Source organism: Leptonychotes weddellii, chromosome 11 (assembly GCF_054177405.1).
Source record: "Leptonychotes weddellii isolate Sample4059 chromosome 11, ASM5417740v2, whole genome shotgun sequence".
NCBI classification, from domain to species: Eukaryota; Metazoa; Chordata; class Mammalia; order Carnivora; family Phocidae; genus Leptonychotes; species Leptonychotes weddellii.
Genome location: NC_138379.1, coordinates 57647422 through 57667229, shown reverse-complemented (window position 1 = coordinate 57667229; position 19808 = coordinate 57647422). Strand labels below are relative to the sequence as shown.

The 19808-nt window shown below is 40.5% G+C and overlaps 1 protein-coding gene across 2 annotated transcripts in view; it reads right to left on the bottom strand.

Annotated features, from left to right (window-relative positions):
- Positions 1 to 5061: 5061 nt before the first annotated feature.
- Positions 5062 to 19808, bottom strand: part of CCDC81 (coiled-coil domain containing 81) — a 42895-nt gene continuing 28148 nt past the window's right edge. For both annotated transcript variants that reach the window (XM_006736206.3, XM_081798980.1), the window contains 6 exons: positions 18955 to 19059; positions 16344 to 16516; positions 15065 to 15143; positions 14625 to 14845; positions 6482 to 6607; positions 5062 to 5559 (listed from right to left, as the gene is read on the bottom strand). In XM_006736206.3, the coding sequence (XP_006736269.1) occupies positions 5418 to 5559; positions 6482 to 6607; positions 14625 to 14845; positions 15065 to 15143; positions 16344 to 16516; positions 18955 to 19059 (846 nt within the window). In that variant the 3' untranslated portion in view covers positions 5062 to 5417. The remainder of the gene's footprint in view (positions 5560 to 6481; positions 6608 to 14624; positions 14846 to 15064; positions 15144 to 16343; positions 16517 to 18954; positions 19060 to 19808) is intronic.

The window sequence follows — 19808 nt, the reverse complement described above, 5'->3', positions numbered from 1 at the left end:
ATTTTCACCATTCTGACTGGTGTGAGGTGGTATCTCATTGTGGGTTTGATTTGTATTTCCCTGATGCCAAGTGATGTTGAGCACTTTTTCATGTGTCTGTTGGCCATTTGGATGCCTTCTTTCAAAAGGCCAAATTTTTCATCAGAAATCATGGAACCAGAAACAGTAGAATAAAGTCCATTCAAAATGCTATTTCCAGCAAAAATGCCCTTCAGGTGTAATAACAAAATAAAGACACTCTCAGATGAATGAAGACTAAAATAGACACTGTTATAGACTGAAGTATAACTCCCCAAAATTTGTATGTTGAAGTCCTAACATCCAGTGCTTCAGAATGTGACTATTTTAGACATAGGGCCTTTAAAGAGGTTAAGTTAAAATGAGGGCAGCAGAGTGGGCCCTAATCCAGTAGAACTGATGTCCTCATAAGAGGCAAAAATTAGGACACAGATACAAACTCAAAGGCAAGCAAAAGATAGAAAATAATAAAGGGTAGAAATTAATCACGTTGAGAAGAAAAAGAAGGTAGGGTAGGGACGCCTGGGTGGTTCAGTTGGTTAAGCGACTGCCTTCGGCTCAGGTCATGATCCTGGGGTCCCAGGATCGAGTCCCACATCAGGCTCCCTGCTCTGCAGGGAGTCTGCTTCTCCCTCTTACCCTCCCCCTTCTCATGCTCTCTCTCTCTCATTTTCTCTCTCACATAAATAAAATCTTAAAAAAAAAAAAAGAAGTAGGGTAAATTAATGGAACCAAAAGCTGGTTCTTTGAAAGACTAATATATATTTTTTAAAACTTCTAGCCAGACTGACCAAGAAAAAAAAAACAAAAATTAATACTTATATTGAGAATCAAAGAGGGGATTTCACTAAAGACTCCACAGACATTAAAAGGATAAGGGAACACTACTAACAACTGTATGCCCATAAATTCAACAACAGCTGAGAGTCCATGATGCAACCTACCAAAATTGAATTCATCATTTAAACCCTCCCAGCAAAGAAGACTCCAGGTGTGGATGGCTTCATTACTCAATTCAACCAAGTATGTAAGAAAGAAATAATACCAATTATATACAGTATCTTTCAGAAGATAGAAGAAAAGGGAACATTTCTCACCTCTTTTTATAAGGTCATCATTACCCTGATATCAAAACTTAAGACTCTACAAAATGCAAAAACCAAAACAACATTACAAAATAGGATTAGAACATTACAAAAAAAAAAAAACCATAATAAGCTTTTAACACATGAATTGTAAAATATCCTTCCTTCTCCCCCTCCTATCCTTCCATAATCCTGCAAAACCACACCCAACCAAACCCCTAAGAAAGCCCTCAGACACAGTTATGCAGCCTTGACCCAAGGGAAAAGTACCAGTAGCTGCAAGTGTCTTACTGCATGCCCTCTGATGCAGGGCTTGATGCATGGAGTGGAGCTTGGGCTGAATTTTAGATCCCATTCACCCTGTGATCGGCTGAATAATGGTCCCCCTAAACACCCATATCCTAACCCCTGGAACATGTGCATGTCACCTTCTATGACAAATAGGATTCTGCAAATGTGATTAAGGATCTTGAGATGGGGAAGTTATCCTGTAGTATCAGGTGAGCCCTAAAGGTAATCAAAACTGTGTTGATAAGAGAGAGGCAGGGGGAGATTTGACTGAAGAAGTGAAGGCAGTGTAACAACAGAAGCAGAAAGAGATTTGGAGATGCTACACTGCTAGCTTTGAGGATGGAGGAAGGGCCGTGAGTTAAGGAATGTAAAAAGGGGCTCTAGAAACTAGAAAAGGCAAGGAAAAGGATTCTCCTCTCAGAGCTTCAGAGGAACCAGCCCTGACAACACTTTGACTAGCCCAATGAGACTGCAGATTTCTGACCTCTAGAGCTGTAAGAGAATAAATTTATATTGTTTTAAGCAACTAGGTTTGTGGTAATCTGTTACAGCAGCAATGGAAAACCGGGAACTAGGCACCTTAGTACACAGTCCAATCTGCACAGCTATTCAAGACGGCCTGTGTATAGTCCACTTCTTCTTCTTCTACCCACAGACTAGTAAATTAAGACAGAGGCAGCAACTAGTTAGTAATTCTTCTTTCTTAAATTTCTAAGGCCTCCCCCAGCCTGCAGTCTAGGCATTGGGGCATATGTTTTGACTTGTTCTATCTCTGGCTCCTTTCTCTCTGGTCCTCAAATGCATTGGAAGTAGAAGTTCTGGGACTACTAAGCTTTTGTTTTTGGAGGGGGGCTGGCAAATAGCTACCTGCTTTTCTTGGGGTACCTCAGAAGAAGGAGGTTGGCTTATGATGACAAGATAGGGCCTACACATTCCTCAGTCTCCAGGCTGAATGCCATTATAATACCATCTTAACCACTAATGAATTCCAGCATACTACACATTACTATGAGAGTACAGTGGAAGGAAGGATTATATTAAAAGTGTGTTTATCAGACTGATTATGATCTATTTACATTAATGGATTTTTAAATCAATTTTGTTCAGTCTAATCAGAACTTTTAATGAAATAAAATAGAAATTATCAGAATGTATTGCAGATGGATGGGTAAGCATAGCTCTATAAAACCTTTGTCTCAATTATACATATGAGCACGAGTTCTGTGTTGCAATATGAAATATATTTCTTTTACTGAGTCTTAGTCAGAGGGTTTGAAAAATACTGGAATATGTGCTTTCGAATAGCTATCCCAACTCTCATCTTACTGTTCTCATGACAAGTCAAAGAGAAAGACAAAAATGGACATAGTTCTCTAAAACTGAAAGGGCATTTTCAATAAACAAAGTCCTCACTTAACTCACTTTTGATAGCTTGAGCTGGTAATGATACTGAAGGAAAGCTATTCAGAGTAAGAGTTCTTAACTTGTGTCCAGGTGGTCTAGGAAACCTCTGATTGTATGCAAAATGTTGTAGACGAAAATGGACATATTTTTAGGAAAAGGTTCATATTTTTCATAAGATACCCAAAAGAGTCCACAAACTTTTGATACATTAATCTTGTCTGGCAGTGCCATAATTATGGGAATGGCAGAACTTGATAATAGTAATTCAAATTGATTCAGGAAAAGACATTCTGATTGAGTCAGGCCTAATAACAGGGTTGGACTAATACAAGATGAGCAGTTGATATCAGTAAAGAAGATACCAAATTATGAAGACTTTTTCTAAAAAGAGACTGTCTTGTCTTTATTATATGAAATCAGTTGTGTTAATGATGGGCTATAATACAAGCTGACTCTTAAAATGGTTGATAGAAAAACATACTTGGTTTCATGACCTAACTCATATAACCACGTCTCCATCTTAGTCTAGATAGGCAGGAACACAGAGCCTTGTCATCTCTTGCCATGACCTCTTGTCACTCCTCACCTAGCTATTTCCTATTTATCCTTACAAATTCATTTTAGGCCTCATCTCCTCCAAAAGAGTTCCCTCTCCTTGCCAGGCTCAACTGACACAAGAGCTCCACCTTGCTCTTCCATAGCAACCAAAGCACAGCACTATTAGGTACTTACTTTGTTACATGGAGATTGTCTAAGTCACATCCCACCTCTGCACTGCACGGTAAGTGCTCTGAAGGCAGACAGGGACTGATGAATCTTAATCTCCAGGTCACCAAAAATTAGCTGTGTGCTTGGCACACAGTAAGAGTCAGTACCCACTACCAGTGGCAACAAATTATAAGTTCAGTTCCTACAGCGTAAACTTATCAAAATTGCCTAAAGTCTTTTTTTCTTTAACAAGGCAGTATATACATTTTAAAATATATTAATACAATACTATTATAGTAATTTGTTAGATATTTGAGACAGAGAAGTACTCCAAGGCTGTAGCAGGTATGGACTTCAGGCAAGTCAGGCAAGTATGGAGGAAAGGCTACCCACAGACTAGTAAATTTAGACAGAGGCAGCAACTAGTTAGTAATTCTTCTTTCTTTCTTTATTTGTAAATATTGTAATACATATAATACATAATACATATAATACATACATACATATAATTATTTATATGTAAATATTGGTTGGTGATGACTGGTCCTGCACGCAGTGATCTTCTGAGAAAACGGAAGTGGCAATGTAGGAAGCTTGTGGGGAGAGTTTCCAGACAATTCCAGTCCCCAGTAAGCATATTTGTTTCCATAGACAAAGACAACATTAGCAACAAAATTTGCTTAATATCAATTTGACTAAATACCTTCCCCTTAACTATTCAGGGCTCCAAACACTCTTATTTTGTACCTGTGGTATAAACGATGTTTTGGATGTCTCACCACATATACTTTCCCCCATTTTCTAAGAAAGATGTGGCAGACAGAAAGTGAATAGTCTAAGGGACTGTATTCCTAGCTTTTGTATTTCAGAAATCTAGACTTCACTCGGCTTTGTTCATTGGTTTACCTGAGTGGACAGGGCAGATGGAGCAAAGGTAAAGGATGAAGATAAATGAGTGAGGTTTTTGGTTTAGAACACCCCTGCCTTAACTGAACATCGGTCCTTTAGCAGGAACCTATTCCTCTTCCACAGCACATGCAGCTTAAGCATGAATGCTGGTGAAGCAATGAGAGAAGACGGCGGCACCTGGCAGGCCAGCCAGACTCCCCTCACAGCACACACTTAGCCCAACATAAACCTATAATGGAATGGTTAGCCAGAAGGGCACCAAGCTGGGGGGCTCAGTCAGTTAAGCATCTGTCTTCGGCTCAGGTCAGGAACCAGCCCCACATTGTCATCAGGCTCCCTGCTCAGCGGGGAGCCTGCTTCTCCGTCTTTCTCTGCCCCTCTACCCCTACCCGACCCCCATCCCCACCCCCGCTCATACTCTCTCTCTCTCAAATAAATAAATAAAATCTTTTAAAAAAGAAAGAAGGGCACCAAGGGAGTATGATCCCCTGAGGTCCCAACAAAGTCCCAGGTGTGTCTTCAACTAGAAAACTCAGAAAGCATTGCTCTGACCACTTGTGGCAAATAACCTGATTTACCTCTGGAATGTTCACATATACAGTTCTCTGGGGAGAGATGGCAAAATTTACCATGATGCACAGTCAGGTATGTAGAAAATATTTATTAGGACACTGTTCATTACAGATGAAGACCAAGTTTCTTACACAACATCATGGAGTGGCAGGGCTGGGTCAGCAGCACCTCGGGAGCCAGAATGAGGCTGGGTCCCCCATCCCCAGCCCCCAGTGGCAGCAGGGTTCTGTGGGGGCAGAAGGAAGACAGAGGGGAGACCCTGCCTGTATGAATGCATTAAGGGGTGAAAAAGCAATCCTCTCCTGAAAGCACCAAAACAGTGCAATAATTTTTTCCCTTTAAAGTAAAAATAGGTAGTTTCACCATCATACCTAAACATTGAAACGATACAAATTTTCCCCAGGAAACCACGGATCCAAACTTTGGGTTTTATACGAACAACCGGGAGCCATGCAGGTACTTGTTGAGGGGCCACAGGTTGCTCTCACCCACACTGGAGGTGCGCCTCTGGCACTGCTTGCAGCGCCGATACTTCTCACACTGGTCCAGGAGGAAGAGCTTGTCTGATGCCCTGCGGAGAGGGGAGGACGAGCAGTCATCATCGGGCGCTCCCTGAGGCCGCGCCGGGGGCCGAGTTTAGAGACCAGCACAGTAGAAGAGACGGAAAGAGAAGTCACACCTGCTCCCTGCCCTCCAGGTGCTCACCACCGACCTGCGACGGCCCACCTGCCGTCCCCCCCCCACACTGCTCCCCAGAGCTCAAGCCAAGGGGGCATCTCCTGCTTCCAAACCTCTCTTTATTTGATCACAAAAACTCCTCTGTTAGCTTAAGTCGGGCAGGTGTCTGCTTTCCTCATTTTACAAATGACGAAAGTAAGACAAAAAGATGAGCCGCCTCTCCAAAGTTAGTGTTAATTCTCAAAGCCATGACTAGATTCCCTAACGCTAGATTGTTGATCAACAGCTGGGGACAGGGGCACGGATCTAATACATGTCAGGAAGATGTTCTTGGTTGGATCCATCGTGGGCATCTCGGTTTCCCAGTTGCCGATCTTACACACAACCCCCTTAAATGACCATTCCGTCAGCCTTGGATGTGTTCAGATGGAAAGTCCATCTCCCTATTTCCAACTAGTTATTTCCAAGGAGAAGTCCTACCTCCCCGCCACTCCCACCGCATGCCTCCCTACCCTCCACAAAATGACAATAAAGCTAGCCTACACAGAGGCAAAGATCGGGGCAGAGATGGCAAGTATGTAACATACAGCAGGCATTCTCCAGTCCCATCTCCGTAACAGGCTTTTCTAATACAGCACAGCAGTAGCTCCTACTGAACCCAGAATTCTCTTCTCCACCAGAAGTGCTAGGCAGCCACAACCAAAGACCTGAAGTTGGCCCTGGAAACCTCTCTGCCATGCCAGGATCTCAGGAAAGTCCACGAGGAGCAGAGGGAGTTTCTCTGCAAAGCCCTGGAGGTTCCAATCGGGAATTACCGCTCGAAAGCCTTCTCCTCCAGGTCCCGCTGCCTCTTCATTGCAGCACTGCTTTTCCACTCCTCCTGCAAGCTCTGGTTGACTCTGTTCAACCGCTTGAGCTCAGCATTTCTGTCTGCCGAGTGCCTGGAGAGAAGAGCATGGTCTGCTTCTGTTCACAATACAGGGAAGGGCAGGCACCGACCTTGGGAGCCCCATTCCCCTCATGGTAGATTAAACAGAAACATTCTGGTTTTGTTCACTGCTCTTTGAAGTATACTAAAAGGCATGAACACTGAACAAAGAAAAACACTAAAAACATTATAGCTCTCAAATAGTTTATGGGTCTAGGACCTTTCATCTTCAATCCTGGTTTAAATTAGCAGAACTGAAACCTTTTTCCAGTTAACAAATGCAGCCTTTAAAGCCATTAACTTCCTTTGAGGCTAATTTAACTAAACTAAAGAATCATCTCAAATGGATTTCCTATACTTTAGGTTTCTTTCCTTTTATTCCAGTCTCTCAGCTGTCAGTAATCAGCCCACGAGTTGCTACAGGCATGGTACAAGACAAAGTAGACAGGAATACAAATGAATGGCTAGAGAGGGGAAAAGAAACAGAAGTGACTGGCAAAGGAAAATGAAATCAAGAAAATACTTAACATTGTGAAGAAGATTAAAAAAAAGGGAGAGAGAGAGAGAGAGAGACTGTTTGGTGAAGGTCACAATATCAAAGAAGTGATTGCAGTGTCTCTCTCAAGTACCATGCCCCAGAATTCCCAATGGTAAGTGTCTCTATTACTGGTCTCCAGATGCTCAGCCACCGCTGTTGTGAATCATCTTAAACCTGGTTCAAATTATTTATATGTGTCTATTTCTTGCCAGACTGAAACTCTTACCTTCAGTTCTCATTAAGGTCTAGAAAGGACTTCACTAAATGTGACCATTGATTTAGCCCATTCTGCAGGGTTCTGTGTTATAGGCAGCAACCGCCACTAGGTGTCAGGACGCTCTGATAAAAATCAGCAATGTACTCTGTGCTGGTTCACTTGTCCTAAAAGAGCATGGCCACATTTTCCTCTAATGAGCACTGATTCAACAATTCAGCTACTGTACAGTCATTACAAAGTTTAAATGAAATAATATACAAAAAGTGCCAATGCCTATCACACAATGGGAGCTCAATGACTGAATGGTACCTGTTACATCTATCTATCTATCTATATCTCTTATAACCTTTTTTTCCTTTTCATTGTGTTTTTTAATAGTAAAAACCACATAGGGATGCCTGGATGGCTCAGTCTGGTAAGTGCCTGACTTGGGCTCAGGTCATGATCTCAGGGTCCTGAGATCGAGCCCAGTGTCAGGCTCCCTGCTCAGCAGGGAGTCTGCTTGTCCCTCTGCACCTCCCCTCTCCCCCCGCCATACTCTCTCTCTCAAGTAAATAAATAAATAAAATCTAAAAAAAAAAAAAGTAAAAATCACATAACATAAAATTGACCATCTTAAACATTTCTAAGTGTACAGATATATAGTGTTAAGTATATTTACATTGTTGTGCAACCAATATCTAGAACTCTTTCCATCTTGCAAAACTAAAACTCTATACTCATTAAACAACTCCCCATTCCTCCCTCTCCCTAGCCCCTGGCAGTCACCATTCTACTTTGTTTCCATGAATTTGACCACTCTGAATACCTCACAGAAATGGAATCATACAATATTTGTCTTATTATGACTGGCTTATTTTACTTAGCATAATGTCATCAAGGTTCATCCATGTTGTAGCATGTCATAATTTCCTTCTTTCTGAAAGCTGAGTAATGTTCCATTGTATATGTATAACACATTTTGTTTATTCATCCCTCTGTGACAGCTTCCATTTCTTGGCTACTGAATGCTGTTATGAACATGGGAGGGCAAATATCTCAAAATCCTGCTTTCAACTCCACCAAAAAAAAAAAACAAAAAAACCCCTACCTGAACTGATCAATGAATTCAGTAAGGTCTCAGGATACAAAATCAATGTACAGAAATCTGTTCCATTTCTATACACTAATAATGAAACAGCAGAAAGAGAAATTAAGAAAACAGACCCACTGGGGCACCTGGGTGGCTCAGTCAGTTAAGTGTCCCACTTTTGATCTCAGCTCAGGTCTTAATTTCAGTGTCATGAGTTCAAGCCCCATGTTGGGCTCCACACTGGGCATGGAGCCTACTTTAAAAAAAGAAAACGGAAACAATCCCATTTTCAATTGCACCAAAAAGAATAAAATACCTAGGAATAAACAATGAAGGAGGTGGAAGATCTGTACTATGAAAACTATAAAACACTGATGAAAGACATTGAACACAGGGGCTCCTGGGTGGCTCAGTTGGTTAAGTGTCTGTCTTCAGCTCAGGTCATGATTTTAGGGTCCTGGCATGGACCCTGCTTCGTGGGGAGCCTGCTTCTCTCTCTCCCTTTGCCCCCTCCCACTCATGCCCTCTCTCTCTCTCAAATAAATAAATAAAATCTTTAAAAAAAAGAATGAAAGAGATTGAACACAAACAAATGGAAAGATAGTCCATGCTCATGGATTGGAAAAACAAACATTGTTTAAATGTCCATGCTACCCAAATCAATCTACAGATTTAATGCAATCCCTATCAAAATACCAACAGCATTTTTCACAGAACCAGAACAAACAATGCTAAAATTTGTATGGAAACCACAAAAGACTCTGAATGGCCAAAGCAATCTGGAAAAAGAAAAACAAAGCTGGAGATGTCACAATTTTAGACTTCAAGTTATATTACAAAGATGTAGTGATCAAAACAGTATGGTACTAGCACAAGCATAGACACATAGATAGATCAGTGAAAAAGAATAGAGAGCCTAGAAATAAACCCATAACTATATGGTCAATTAATCTTTGACAAAGCAGGAAAGAATATCCAATGGGAAAAAGATAGTCTCTTCAACAAATGGTGTTGGGAAAACTGGACAACAAAATGCAAAAGAATGAAACTGGACCACTTTTGTAGACCATACACAAAAATAAACTGCAAATGGATTAAAGACCTAAATGGGAGACTTGAAACCATAAAATTCTAGAAGAGAGCACAGGCAGTAATTGTCTGACATTGGCTATGACATCTTTCTAGATATATCTCCTGAGGCAAGGGAAACAAAAGCAAAATTAAACTATTGGGACTACATCAAAATAAAATATATATAAAGAACTTATACAACTCAACACCAAAAAAACAAATAATCCAAGTAAAAAAATGGGCAGAAGACATGAACAGACATTTCTCCAAAGAAGACATACAGATGGCCAACAGACACATGAAAAGATGCTCAACATCACTCATTATCAGGGAAATGCAAATCAAAATCACAATGAGATATCACCTCACACCTGTCAGAATGGCTAAAAGTAAAAAACACAAGAAACAACAAGTGTTGGTGAGGAGGTAGATAAAAAGGAACCCTTGTGCACTGTTGGTGGGAATGCAAACTGGTGCAGCCACTGTGGAAAACAATATGAAGGTTCCTCAAAAAATTAAAAATAGAACTACCCTACAATCCAGTAATTGCATTACTGGGTATTTACCCAAAGAAAACAAAAACACTACTTTGAAGGGATATATGCACCCCTGTGTTTACTGCAGTGTTATTACAATAGCCAAATTATGGAAACACCCCAAGTGTCCATTGATAGATGAATGGATAAAGAAGATGTGGTATATATATAGAAGATACCACATTTTCATATATATATATATACACCCTCACAATGGATATTATTCAGCCATAAAAAAGAATGAAATCATGCCCTTTGTAACAACATGGATGGAGCTAGAGAGTATAATGCTAAGCAAAATAAGCCAGTCAGAGAAAGACAAATACCAGATAATTTCAGTCGTATGTGGGATTTAAGAAACAAAACAAATGAACAAAGAGGGGAAAAAAGACAAACCAAAATAAACTAAGAATAGACTCTTAGCTACAGAGAACAAACAGATAGTTACCAGAGGGAGGGAGGTGGGGGATGAGTGAAATAGGTAAAGGGTATCTTGATAAGCACTGAGTAATGCATAGAATCTTGAATCACTACATTGTACACCTGAAACTAATATAACACTGTATGTTAACTACACTGAAATGACAATAAAATAAAATAAAGTAAGAACTTTTTTAGTTAAAAAAAAAAGATCCTGCTTTCAAATCTTTTGGATATATACATAGAAGCGGAATTAGTGAATCATATGGTAATTCTATTTTTAATTTTTTGATGAATTGCCATGTTGTTTTCCACAGTGGCCGCACTATTTTACATTCCTACCAACAGTGCACAGGGTTTTTATTTCTCTACATCCTCACCAACACCTATTATTTTCTGGTTTTTTGATAGTAGCCATCCTAACTGGTATGAGGTAGTATCTTTCTCTCTTTTTTCTTTTCTTCTTTTTTTTTTGTTTTTGCTTTTCTTTCTCTTTCCCTTTTACAACATAATTGCATCTTAATGGTTTTGTCTACCAGTGAATAGACAGTTTTCTTCCTTTCTAATTTTTTGAATAGTCTAAAAGAAGTACTTATTAAATGTTTCATGGTGCATGTGGTATAAGAAAAATCTTTAATTATTCTTGATTTGGACATTGCACAGATATTATAATACAAGATAAATGAGAGCACATTTTATCTTTGCACTTGTGAAACCTTATGGCACTGTTCCTCAAACATATGTTTTCTTTTCATAAAGCCCTATGGGGAAGAAAAGATAGCCATCTTAACTGTCTATGTTACAGTGATATATACATTTCAAACAGTAAAAGATGTTTTCTTACATCTGCATAAATGAGTTGCAGCGGGAAGAGTGAACAGTTTGCTAACTGCTTACTTCATTCAGACTGCCATAGACTTGGCATTCCAGGATAGATATGTGATTAGAGTTAAGTTATTAAATTGTGTGATATAAACCACAGCGACATTTGCAATCTCGCCATCCTACTTGGCTACCTTTATTCACTGGAGTGGAGAATCCCTGTCTCTTAGGTTCAGATAAGCAAAATTAAATAAAACATGAACTACTTCTTGCCTGGAAGAGACAAAATCTAGTTAAATGCTAAATGGCGTCTATTCCAAACAGCACGTTGCAGAGTATGGAGGCCATTTGTTAGCCTGGAGCTACCTCACTCTGGTTTTGATGTGCGTTTTCCTAATGCTTAGTAATGTTGAGCACCTTTTCAAATGCTTTTTGGCTACTGTTGTATTCTTTGTAAAAGGGGAGTTTTATAAGTCAGTTTAATTTAGATGCCAAGCAAGTGAGAAAATGAACTGGGGCTACGGGGGAGGCCACAAGGATTCTCACACGACTGCTGGTGGAAGCAAATTGCCATACATTTTTAGGAAGCAACCTGCTGGTATCTGGTAATATTTAAAATGTGCCATACGCTTGATCCAGCAGCTCCACTTTTAGGATTTTATCCAACAGAAACAAAAGAACCAGTATAAAGATATATATTAAAAATGTTTAATGCAAAAATCGTTGTAATAGCAAACCATCTGGAAACAGAGTGAATCTTTATCAATAGTGCAAAAGTTAAATTATAGTAATCTATGTTGTAGATATTATGCTGTCATTAAAGAATGAATTTTGTTTCTATGTACTGACCTAAATATAAATTAATGATGCATTATTAGGTTAAAGAAAGACTGGGCTGCAGAGTAATGTATACGATCTCATAGGTCTTATTTTCATTTACAAAAGTAGAAGGAAAATATATATGTGGATATTGTTTGAATATATTTGTAAAGAGTGGGAAAAAATATAGAAGGCTGGGGGAGATTATTAACCTTTTTTTAATGTCTCCACCAATTGACTTATTTTAATGAACATGAATTGTTCTATTTTTTATAAACAAAAGCAGAAAAATTTAAAGAAAAAGAATACTTTATCAGGCCTGTTTAGATCACACTGACCCAATTGTCCCCTCTGAAAGTGACCCTCTACTTGCCACAGGAGGACCTAAGATGACATCTTGAGATGGACTAGAGACGGGGAAGTTGGAAAAGAGAAGATCAGTAAGAGGGGCGCCTGGGTGGCTCAGCACATTAAGCATCTGCCTTCGGCTTAGGTCATGATCCCAGGATCCTGGGATGGAGCCCTACATTGGGCTCTTTGCTTAGCAGGAAGTCTGCTTCTCCTTCTCCCTCTGCCTCTGCTTCCCAACACCCCCCACTTGTGCTCTCTGGCTCTATCTCTCTGTCAAATAAATAAAATCTTTTTTAAAAAAGAGAGAGAAGATAAGTAAGAGAATCTGGAATAAGTAGGAAAGGATATAGAAATGGAAGAGAAGGATCTGACCCATACAGAAAAGGGGGGGTCTGTGACCAGAGCTCAACAAGAGAGATAACCAAGACCACAGTTCGTATTTGTTCAGAGCTCTGCAATTTCCAAAAGTGTTCTCAAATACATACTCTCACATCCTTCTCAGAGTAAGGATAGGTAAGGGGGTATGTTATCCTTACTTTTCATGTGAGGAAATGAGGGCTCAAAGACCCCACGTGTGTTTTGGCTCAGGTCATACAGCTTGGGAATGACAGAGTTTAACATCACTCATCATCAGAGAAATGAAAATCAAACCACAATGAGATATCACTTTACACCAGTTAGAATGACTAAAATCAAAATGACAAGAAACAAGTGTTGGCGAGGATGTGGATAAAAAGGAACCCTTTGTGCAGTGTAGGTGAGAATGGAAATTTGTGCAGCCACTATGGAAAAAGTATGGAGGTTCCTCGAAAAATTAAAAATAGAACTACCATATGATCCAATAATTCTACCTTTGGGTATTTACCCAAAGAAAATGAAACCACTAATTCAAAAAGATATCTGCACCGCTACATTTATTGCAGCACTGTTTACAATAGCCAAGATATGGAAGCAATCTAAGTATCTATCAATAGACAAATGGATAAGAAAAACGTAGTATATATATATATATATATACACACAAACATATACACACACACACACGCACATGCATGCACACCATGGAATATTACAGTGCCATGAAAAAGGACAAAATCGTGTCATTTGAGACATGGATGGACCTAAAGGGTTTTATGCTAAGTGAAATAATAAGTCAGACTGAGAAAGACAAATACCACATGAATCTTAAAAAAAACAAATAAACAAAAAGCAGAATCAACAGAGAACAAACTGAAAGGTTGCCAGAAGGGAGGGGCATGGAGGGTCAGGGAAAATGGGTGAAGGGGAGTGGGACATATAGGCTTCCAGTTATGGAATGAATAAGTCATGGCAATAAAAGGCACAGCATAAGGAATACGGTCAATGATACTGTAAGAGCAATGTAACAGGACAGATGGTCGCTACACTTGTGGTGAACATAGTATAATGTATAAACTCATCAAATCAAAAAGAAAGAAAGAAACTGGGTGTCTGGTGTTTGAATTTAAAGATATTTGCACTGATATAGCATCCAGTCCTGCCCTGCCCACCCTGCCACCTTCACCACCCCCTCGCCAGCCATGATAAGTACCGCTCACTACATCAACAGTTCTTTAAAGGAAGGGGGCTTATTGGAAGTTGAGAAGGAGCTCAAGTTTCATGTCGGTGTCTATTGAGGGGCACCTGGGTGACTCAGCCAGTTAAGTGTCTGCCTTCAGTTCAGGTCATGATCCCAGGGTCCTGGGTTCGAGCCCTGCATCGGACTCCCTGCTCAGTGGGAAGCCTGCTTCTCCTTCTCCCTCTGCCTCCCCGCTTCCCCCCACCCTGGCTTGTGGCTCACCACAGTTGTGGCTCACACTGTATTTCCAATGGATAGTATGGATCTGGACACCTCTTTAAGAAGTTGTACTGTAAAGGGAGGGAAAAATATGGAGAGGTAACTGGAGGGAGAGGTAGGATCAGGTCTGGTTGGTTGGTTTTTTTTTTAATCAATAACTTTTCTTCATAGGGTGAACTGTAAGGACAAAATAAGATGAAGGATTTGATAAGCTTAGAACAATATTTTGCACACAGTTACTCCTCACTGTGCTTAATATTATTATTGCTTCTGTGCTGTTGTAGGAGAAAGAGAGAAAATGGGAAGTTGGAGAGGGGAGCAAGAGAGGAGGAGAGGAGGAGGAGGAAGAAAGATCTGGGGTCTCTTACTCTTTTTGTGTCCTCCGAAGCATCTGCAAGTCCCGCTTCTGTTCCACCAGCTGCTGCAGGATGGTTCTCCTCTTGTGGCTGGCAGCGGCCTCCAGCTGGTGCTTCATGTAATTCTGTTCTCGCTTGTGCTTTTCCACCATCAGCTCAACCTCATCCTTACCAAAGATGGGCTCACAAGAGTCTGGCTCAAACATGGGCAGTTGCAGGGGTTTGTTCTTCATCTGAAACAGGGACACACATCGTGCAGACCAGAATTCTAGCAGGCAAAAAACTACGCACGACACCGCAGCACAGTAAAACACCAATCCCTTCGAGGAAAGAACAGGGCCCCCAAACCGCCAAATGGGTAACACATAAGGCTACTCATGACAGTTCTTATACATATTTTTAGAATGCTAATGAAGCACTGCATAATTTTAAAAATAAAAAAATGCACTTACCTGCGCATCCAAAGCTCTCTTATAACACTGTGTTTCTTCCATCTTATCTTTTATATACTGGGCTCTTTGTGCAGCAAGTCTGGCAGTTAAGAATAAGAGAAGGGGGGGCACAGTGTGTTACTGTCTCTGGTAATAGAGACTAACATCACTAAAACCTATTTCCTAAGCATCAATAGGAGTGAGATACTGGTAAATAAAAAGTGATACTTCCTTCTAGAGCTTTCATTTTAAAGGAAGGAGCAAAGAAATGAAGAAAGGAGTAACAGATCCATAGGCTAGTGGACAATGTGTTGAATACAGGACAGACAGGACAGATGTGAGCAAGGGATTGACCATTTTGTCCAAATTCACTACAACTAAAACAGGTACTCCTCCACCCCTCATGTTTTAAAAAAAAAAATCTAGACAGGAAAGCAGGAAATGTCTATTCATTCTATAAAATGATTCACCATAAGATTCCTTTTTAAGAAAAGTGATCTTTCCTATTATAAATTATGATTCTGCTATTTGCAACCCACAGGAAACCCACATGATCCATAAAGCAAGTATAATGGAACATATATATTTTATAGAAAAATAATCTTTTGGTCACAAAAACTAGCTTACTATTTGTTTTAGGAGTCTCTCTCCCACTACAGTAGCCTCTTTAATTGCTCTCCTGACCTCAATAGTAGAAGTGTGACCCCCTTAGGCATGTTTGAACTCTGACCCTATCCCAGGCCTCAGACAACCCAAGCAAGACCAATCAGATTCTCATTCTTGAAAATTTGTAATTGAGACTAACATTCATCCAAGTTTGAGCTGGAAAAAAAATGATGTCAACCAAGGAGCTGTGGGTGTGAGCAGAAGGAAAGCATTTCTTACATGACTTTTTAGTCCCTGGTTCTAGTCCTCTTAGTCCCCCATACACTCCTGCCCCTGGCTTCCGTGGGACACCCCTACTTACAACAAAACCCCAGCTTTGCTTTGAGATCAACTGGGAAGAGCTGAGAATGCTGCTTATTCAAGACAAGTCCCTTCCTCCATCTGCCAGTATTAGCGATCACAAAACAATACAAAGTGATACTCTATCATTAATTATAGATTGCTAATCATTACTCTAATGGTCATAATAATAACAGCTTTTTCATTTTTCTAATGAAATGTCATGCTGTGGTACTGGTGGCTAGCTGGGTTGGTTTGCTCAGTCGGTTACAGCTGTGCTAATCAATCCCACATGGAAATAAGCTTCACATGCAAATTCTGAACCCATTTTTCAGGGCCTGTCAGCTAGACTCACTCCTCTGTGAGTTGCACTTGTTCTAGGCGGTCCATCAACTCTCTGTTTTGTCTTTGCTTTATTTCCTTTTCCCGTCTGTTATCCATTTGTTTCAGGAGACTTTGGGAATATTCTTCTTGTTTAAAAGCATTAATCTCAGGACTGAGTGGCCGTTTATCAAACAGGAAAGATTTCTGGAAGGAAGAAGAAGCAATGCATTTTACTTTAAAATACCAAAAAGAATAAAAGTGGTAATTCAGAACACTAAAATCAATTATTAATTTATAGTATTTGCCCAGTCCTCAACACACTGACCAGCTAGTGTTGAGACAACCCACAGAATAATGGGAGTGTGCTCAAGGATGAATCTGAGCAGAACAGACAAAACCCCATATCTGAGAGAAAGATGAAAAAGAATGTCATGGAGGAGATCCTGAGCTAGCACCACACACAGATGGAAGGAAGGAGTTCTAAGTGAGTGCAAAAGCATGAGCAAGGACTGAGCAGATGTGGGAAGAGGGAGAACTGAATACCCACTCTGGGCCTGGCCATTCTAGACACAGACAGAGATCTGCAGAGAGCCTGGTTCATGGAGCCTGCCTTCTGGTACAGGAGACAGGGAACAAGTGAACATACATCAGATAATTTAAGGTAGTGATTAGTGCTATGAAGTCTTTATCATAGCAAATGGGTGGGAACAGAGCTAAAGTGGTTGGTATTAGGGAAGGCTTTTCAGTAAAGTTGACTGAATCACCTCCACTGCAAGTATCAGGTAATCTGTGTCCCATACAGAAGGAACAGAAAGTGCAGAGGCACTAAATGAAAACAAGTTAGGCATGTTTAATGAGCAGAAAGAAGGTCTACATGGCTGAAGCACAATGAGCAAGGGGAAAGTAGCAGGTAAGCTCAAAGAGGAAGGCAGGGCCATATAGACCTCATAGGTCAAGATAAGAGTTTAGATTTTATTTTAACTCAGTGGGAGACCATTAGAGGTTTTAGATTTTTTTTTAAGATTTTATTTATTTATTTGACAGAGAGAGAGAGAGACAGCAAGAGAGGGAACACAAGCAGGGGAAGTGTGAGGGAGAAGCAGGCTCCCCGCCGAGCAGGGAGCCCGATGCAGGGCTCGATCCCAGGACCCTGGGATCATGAGCTGAGCCGAAGGCAGACACTTAACGACTAAGCAACTCAGGCGCCCCCCATTACAGGTTTTAAACAGGAGAATGATAGGGCACCTGGGTGGCTCAGTCGGTTAAACAGGAGAATGATATGTTTGGGTTAAGTTTTAAAAGATCACTTGACTGCGATGTGGAGAATAGACTGTAAAGGGGAAGAAGGCAAGCAGCAAACCTAATTAGGGAAGTATTTCAGAAGCTGAGCTTTATAATATGGTTTGTTCTAGGGTGGTAGCATTGAAGATGAAGGGATGTGAAAAGATTGGGTACATTTGGGCGGTAAAGGCAACTGTGCTTGAGGATGGTTGGATGGGGGAGACAGAGGAGGAGCAATCTGGGATCACTCCTTGGTTTGGGTTTGTGCAACTGTCTGCCTGGTGATGCCACTTACTGAAATGGGGAGGCTAAGAGAAGAACAGGTGAGGAGAGGGATCAAAAGTTCTGTTTTGGTCTTTTTAAGATATCTGCAGATATATCAAAGAGGATACACAAAGTAGGCAGTAATAAACATAGTCTGGAACTTTTATGTAAGAAGAGAAAAGAATCAGGCCTAAATCTCAAAAGTATCATGTCTCCTTCCTCCCTCCCTGCCACCCTTGCCTGGAAGGTTCTCCTTCCATTCCCTCCTTTACCTAACTGGTGTATACAAGGAAGTCTCCCCAGATCTCTGGTCTGGTCAAGTGACTCTTTGCTCAGACACTGCCCTCTTCAAAGATTTATCATAACATTCATTATACCACACTCAGGATTTTAAACCTGTCTCCTCCAGTAGCCTAAGACCTCTTTCAAGAGGGACCTTGCCTTATTCATCTTTGTATTCCTAGCCACGAACACGGTGGCCAGCACATAGGATTTCAATAGATGTTTGGTGATAAATAAAGAAAGTGTATTTTATTAGAGTTATGTCCAGAGTGTCAGACCACCTAGATACTGGTGTGAAGGGAGAAAGGTTCAGGCAAATTAAAGGTAGGCACACAGTGACTGAAAACATTAAATCCGTGGTGAAGCAGATGGCTCACCTCTATCTAAGCAGCTGGGCTGTTCAAACTTCAATGCACCTACAAATCTCAGGAGGATCATACTCAAATGTAGATTCCCACTCTGGAGGGATGGGGCCCTAGATTCTGCCTTTCCAGCAAGTTCCCAGGTAATGCTGGCTCTGCAGATCTGTGGTTCCTGGGGCATTACTTTAGTACACTGCCCCCCACCACCCACCCCAGGGCCTGGCTGAGAGTTACTATCATTAACAAGTGCCATAGTATCTAATAGGGATTATATTGTAAATGTGAAGACTTTGGACACAGATGCTGGACAACTCCTGACCCAGAACAAGGCTTCAACCTTACACAACCCACATTTCACCTCTTAAACAATGGCACAGCCTGCAGTACAGAGAATGGATCCATATATTCACAGATGGGGCAGGTATTGGCAATAGAAATTTTGGAAAGACTCACATAAAATTCAGGTTTCTCATTCTTGTGGATTCTTATAGCTTCAGCAACTCCAAGATTGTAGGCAGCATTTTTCTGATTTTGTTCTCTATTAGCCAGACTTCTCATCTTTGAAAAAAAAAATCACATATTGACATAGAGCCTTTAAAATTTTAATTCTATTACATTATAATAATCCAACCAAGGTAGAAACTTGCCTTTTGGAGGCAATGGTACTCTCTGATGTCTTCATAGATTTATAAAAGTGGGTTGGGGAAGGTTTTTTTATTTCCTGTTTTGGAGCTTTAGGCAGCACCTCTATGGGAATCGTAAGAGGCAATGGAAGATTTCATAAGTAGTTACCCGATATCACAAATGCAAGAAAGAGCAGTGGAGTCAATTATTGGAGACCACAGAAATCTGGATAGAGCGAATGTGAACATACCATTCTCTCTTTGCTTGCTTAGATAGGTCATGAATTTAAAGGGAAAGCCTTGATTATATCTTATTAGAAAGCACAAATAAAACCACATAAATCCAGGAATTCTACCTTTAAAATACAATCCTTGGGGGTGGGGGAGAGGGAGAAATCAGCGACAGGTGCAAACATTCAGCTGCTTGGATGTTCATCCCAGTGTTGCTCATTATTAGTGAAAACTGGATACAACCTAAGTTTTAATCCAGCAGTAAGTAAATGATTAAATATGTTACAGTACAGACATATTTAAGGGTTTTTTTATTTGTTTGTTTGTTTGTTCATTTGTTTGTTTTTAAGTAGGCTCCATGCCCAGCTTGGAGCCCAATATGGGGCTTGAATTCACAACGCTGAGATCAAGACCTGAGCTGAAATCAAGAGTCAGACAATCAACTGAGCCACC